Source organism: Papaver somniferum, chromosome 9 (genome assembly GCF_003573695.1).
Source record: "Papaver somniferum cultivar HN1 chromosome 9, ASM357369v1, whole genome shotgun sequence".
Lineage (NCBI taxonomy): Eukaryota > Viridiplantae > Streptophyta > Magnoliopsida > Ranunculales > Papaveraceae > Papaver > Papaver somniferum.
Window position 1 is genome coordinate 156,521,860 of NC_039366.1, and position 4,506 is coordinate 156,526,365.

The 4,506-nt window shown below is 35.7% G+C and overlaps 1 protein-coding gene across 1 annotated transcript; it reads right to left on the reverse strand.

Moving 5' to 3' along the window:
- Nucleotides 1-1,526: 1,526 nt before the first annotated feature.
- LOC113308527 (3-ketoacyl-CoA synthase 12-like) lies at nucleotides 1,527-3,141 on the reverse strand. The gene has a single exon (XM_026556981.1). The coding sequence runs from the start codon at nucleotides 3,081-3,083 to the stop codon at nucleotides 1,647-1,649; it is 1,437 nt and encodes a 478-aa protein (XP_026412766.1). The 5' UTR covers nucleotides 3,084-3,141; the 3' UTR covers nucleotides 1,527-1,646.
- Nucleotides 3,142-4,506: the final 1,365 nt, after the last annotated feature.

Genomic DNA, 4,506 nt, shown 5'->3' on the forward strand with positions numbered 1-4,506 from the left:
AATGGAATGCAAATCCACATATGGGATGACAGGTGGATTCCCAATAACTCTGGAAGACTTCAAAAACCTATCCTCTGCCCAGAAAATCTCAGAACAGTTAACCAACTATTCAACACCTATGGGGAATGGGACACCAGCATCTTAAACCAATGGTTCATACCTGATATCCAAAATCTTATTCTTCAAACACCCCACTTCCCAAATGAGCAGGATGATATCAGATGGTCTCTCACCTCTAACAACAAGTTCTATGTCAAGTCTCTCTATGATAAACAGATACAAGACAAATATGCTAAGGATACTCAAATAGCCCCTTGGAATCAAATCTGGGGACTTGATACTAATCCTGCTATACATCTATTCATCTAGAAATGTGGCCATGGCATTCTCCCAACTAATGCTAAGACAGATAGCATCCTGAGTTACATTGATACAATTTGCACTTACTGCAAGAATGGAGCTGAAGATATAACACATGTCCTATTATCCTGCCCTGCTGCTTCTGAAGTTTGGAGGCATATTTTTGGAGCTCATCATAATCTCTTCTCCTCCTTCAACTCCTTTCATAAGTGGCTCAACAACTGGTTCCAGGCTGATAATGTTAATGCCAGCTGGAATGAAACTTATGCCACTATCTGCTGGTTCATCTGGAAAGCCAGATGTGACTGGGTCTTTAGGAAAATCTCTCCTATTGCCTCTGTTACTGCTAAAGAAATAATTCAGCACTTATGCAGTCACTCAAGAATTCATCATAAGCCAGGGCATATTATCAATAATCTTTACTATCAGTCTAACAACTCTAATTCTCCTCCTGAGAACTACAACCAACAAAGACACACAACTGATAAATTTGGAATCGCTATTAGCATGCACATTGATCCAGCTGATATGTACCAGGCTACTAGTGATGCTCAACCTTATACTAACTACTCCCTTGTTGTTGTGTCCTTAACAGGTCAATGCTTGGGAACCAGAAACTTCAAGGACTTTACCACTGGAACCAGCAGAGCAGACAGATCAAGTCGAGGATTACTGTAATAACGTTAACTTTATTTTGAGGGATAACCCTGTTACTAGAGCTAACACAGACAATACCCTGGATGTAACCACGAGTGGGCTGTCTTTCTAGACGCTGTGACTCCTTTTCTTATAAAAAAAAAGTAAAGGTTGTAAAGCAAAATTAATTACAAATATCAGGTAGTTGTAACTATTTGTACCTATCTTGCTACATTTAGAAATGTCTTTCTCTTCATAAAACCAATTGCCGTGCATAGATGAACTGTCAAATACTGATATTTCATGAATGTAGCTCAACTCAGTATTAATTAGTAGCAGGTAGTACTATTTTAAATGTGAACAGGCTAGCTCTTGTGGGTCTGTCTGCCCCTAGCTAGCTAGCTAGCTATCGGAGGAGGATTAATTGAAACAAAGAACAAACACAACATTATTCGTTCATAGTATATCCATTAATAAACAAGTTACAACGAAAAACGTTTTAATCTGTGTATTTAAGTGACAAACAGATGACTTAAAAACAACATATATGTAATTGACTACAATATGTAGTCAATGTTATAATTACATAATAACAAATCAAATATAAACCAATTAATTAATGAAAGTAATATAAACGTAAAGAAACACCATTAACAAGTGTGAGAGTCACTCAAAAACTGTGATTTCATCTTCTTTATCAATTCATCTGTACTTGTGTTTGGATCAGCTTCATTAATCCAACTATACTTCTCCATAAAAGGGTTACTTAAGTTACTTCGAGGGTAACTAGCAATACAATCTTGCCAAACATTTGGATCATCCAAATCTCTTAAGACCTCCCAGTGACAACTGTTGCACTTAAAACCAGCACCAAAGCTTATCATCAAAATCCTATCTCCCTTTTTAAGTCTCTTTTTTGCTTCCATATACCCTAAGACATACCAGAGACTACTGGCTGATGTATTACCAAATCTATGTAGTGTCATCCTAGCCGGTTCTATGTCGTCTTCTGCCAACCCCAGGCTCTTTCCAACTCCCTCAATAACCGCCTTTCCACCGGTGTGAAGGCAAAAATGATCGACGGCAGTCTTAAAATTCACACTACTACCAACACCGCCACCACTTTGTTTTGATGTCACGTACCGACGAAGGTTTGATACTAGAACGTAACGGATTAACTCCGGTAATGGTAATATTTTAGGTCCTAGTTCCCTTAAGTTTTCTATGAATGCTCTAGTCGCAGCTTTGGGTAAGTTTTTGCCTAGATGAAATCCTGGTCTTTCAAGTTCATCCTCTTTTTGCATGCAACATTCATAAGCTTCATCACTTGAACCTAAGTGAGTCCTAACTAGACATTTCAATTCAAACATGGCTTTATGTTTTAAACGTGGATTATTTGATAAAAGAATAGCACACCCACCTGATCTAAATAGACAGTTTGCAAGAATCATGGACTTGGCGTTTCCTGAATACCAGTTGGGGCCTATAGATTCGGAGGTAACGACGATCGCCAATCTTTTCTTACGAACTCTGAAGATGTTTCGAACAAGGTCGATTGATATCAAGCTAGCACTGCAGCCCATGCCTGACAAATTAAACACTTGAACGTCTTCTCTCATTTTGTAACGGTTAACTATCCTTGCAGTTAAAGAAGGAGAAGTAGCAAACATGGAGATATTAACGACCAGGATATCAATGTCTTTTGGAGAAACATTCGATCTCGCGAAAAGCTTATCGAGAGTATCGTAAAAGAATTCTTCTACTTCAACGAGACTATCTTTGAGAGTTGGAGTATTCTCATGACCTGCGATGATGTTTCTAGGTCCATAAGTTTCTTCACCAATGCCTGAGCTGACAATGGCTTTTAAAAGGAATTTGTATTCCGGAAGACCCAAAGTCTCGTTTCTCATTACGAGATTTCCACAGAAGTGTGTATCAAGTTTTCTATCATCGGTTGGTTTGTAACATTCATAATCCAATATATAACAAGCTTGACCTCTCCATTTCTCAACCAACTTCTTCCAGAGTAAAAACACTAGAGAAAACACAAATGGTAGTACGAATATTATCATTACATGATCTTCCATGAGAGAGAGGGAGTGAGTGTGTGTGAGAGAGAGAAAGAGTCGTTTAGTGTTGGCTTGATTAGAGTGATCTTAAGATGTATATATATATATATAGATAAACTTCAACTTGTTAAGAGTTGTAAAGAGAGAAGAGATCTAGAGGTAGTGACTCGATGATCAATGTCTTTAATACAACCATCACCAACTTTAGGTTGCGCAACTATTAGTTACTTATCAAGTCTTTGTTACCATATTATATATTAGTCTAATTAACGTGGTCATACTTGCTATTTTGGGTATCTTATCGCCAAAACGTTAGGACAAATCATCGTTATCGCGTACATACACTGATTTCTTTTTCTTCCACACTTTTAATTATGTACGTATATCCTCATTAGTTCTTCCAAGGCCACTACATGTACACCGTATCTTAATTTTTCTTTTGTTTTTTTCCAAGGAATAAGTTTTACTTATTAAAGAAAAAAAACCAGGCCAATTACACATTCAGACCAAGCATGGTAGTACTCAGTGTTTGACTACTGTATCAGAGCATCGGGACGGTTTATATATTTCAGTCATATCAGTCATTTAGAACTAATATATCCGTTCTGTTTCTCATTTTTGTTGATAATCAATTTGGAAAGAGCATATGGGAGTAGACAAAAACCTAGCGATGAACTTATTCAGGGCATTAAATCTGCCTTTTTTTTTCATGGAGTTCTAGTTTAGGTGCTTTCAATATATTGTTACAACTAATCTTGGTCTTTTTTTTCTTAGTTGGAAGACTTTCATATATCACGGACATGATTTTTGTGTAAACATTATTGAAACTGAAATGGGTCATTTGTCCAAATATTTTTAAATCACGGTTCAAATGGACGGTTAAAAAAAAGTTTGGGTAAAATGGCAAAAAAAAAATAGTAGCTTAAATTTAAAAAATAACAAGGATAAAACTGGATACATCCTGTTTAAATTAAAAATATGAAAAAATATTTGAAAAAAGTCACGATGAAATTGGTTACATCCTGTCTATTTTTACATTTTTGGCCATTTAAACAGTATCAAAATCTAACTGTCCATTTTACCCAAAAATTGTTGATTTTGGTCTTTTAACCAATTTTGTGTTATTGAAACTTGTTTGTCATAAATTAAGCTTTTCTCTTAATTTGAAAAAACATACTAAATGTTTGTCGTTTTTGTGTATTGTTACACTTTCAAGTGGCTTTAATTTTGAGCACCGAAATGACATTGTTAGATAAACTTCATTCAAGTGGCTTTGATTTTGAGCACCGAAATGACGTTGTTAGATAAACTTCAACTGGCATTTATAAATAATATGTATAATTTGATACGAAATATAATACTATAGTCTACAGAATTAATTGGGTTAGTTGCTATATAAGTTGATCAATAAGTTGAAGTAGATAATATTAATTTGACCTTT

Bases quoted from the DNA above. Each gene is read 5' to 3' on its own strand.
- LOC113308527 (XM_026556981.1), bottom strand. From the start codon at position 3,083: ATGGAAGATCATGTAATGATAATATTCGTACTACCATTTGTGTTTTCT.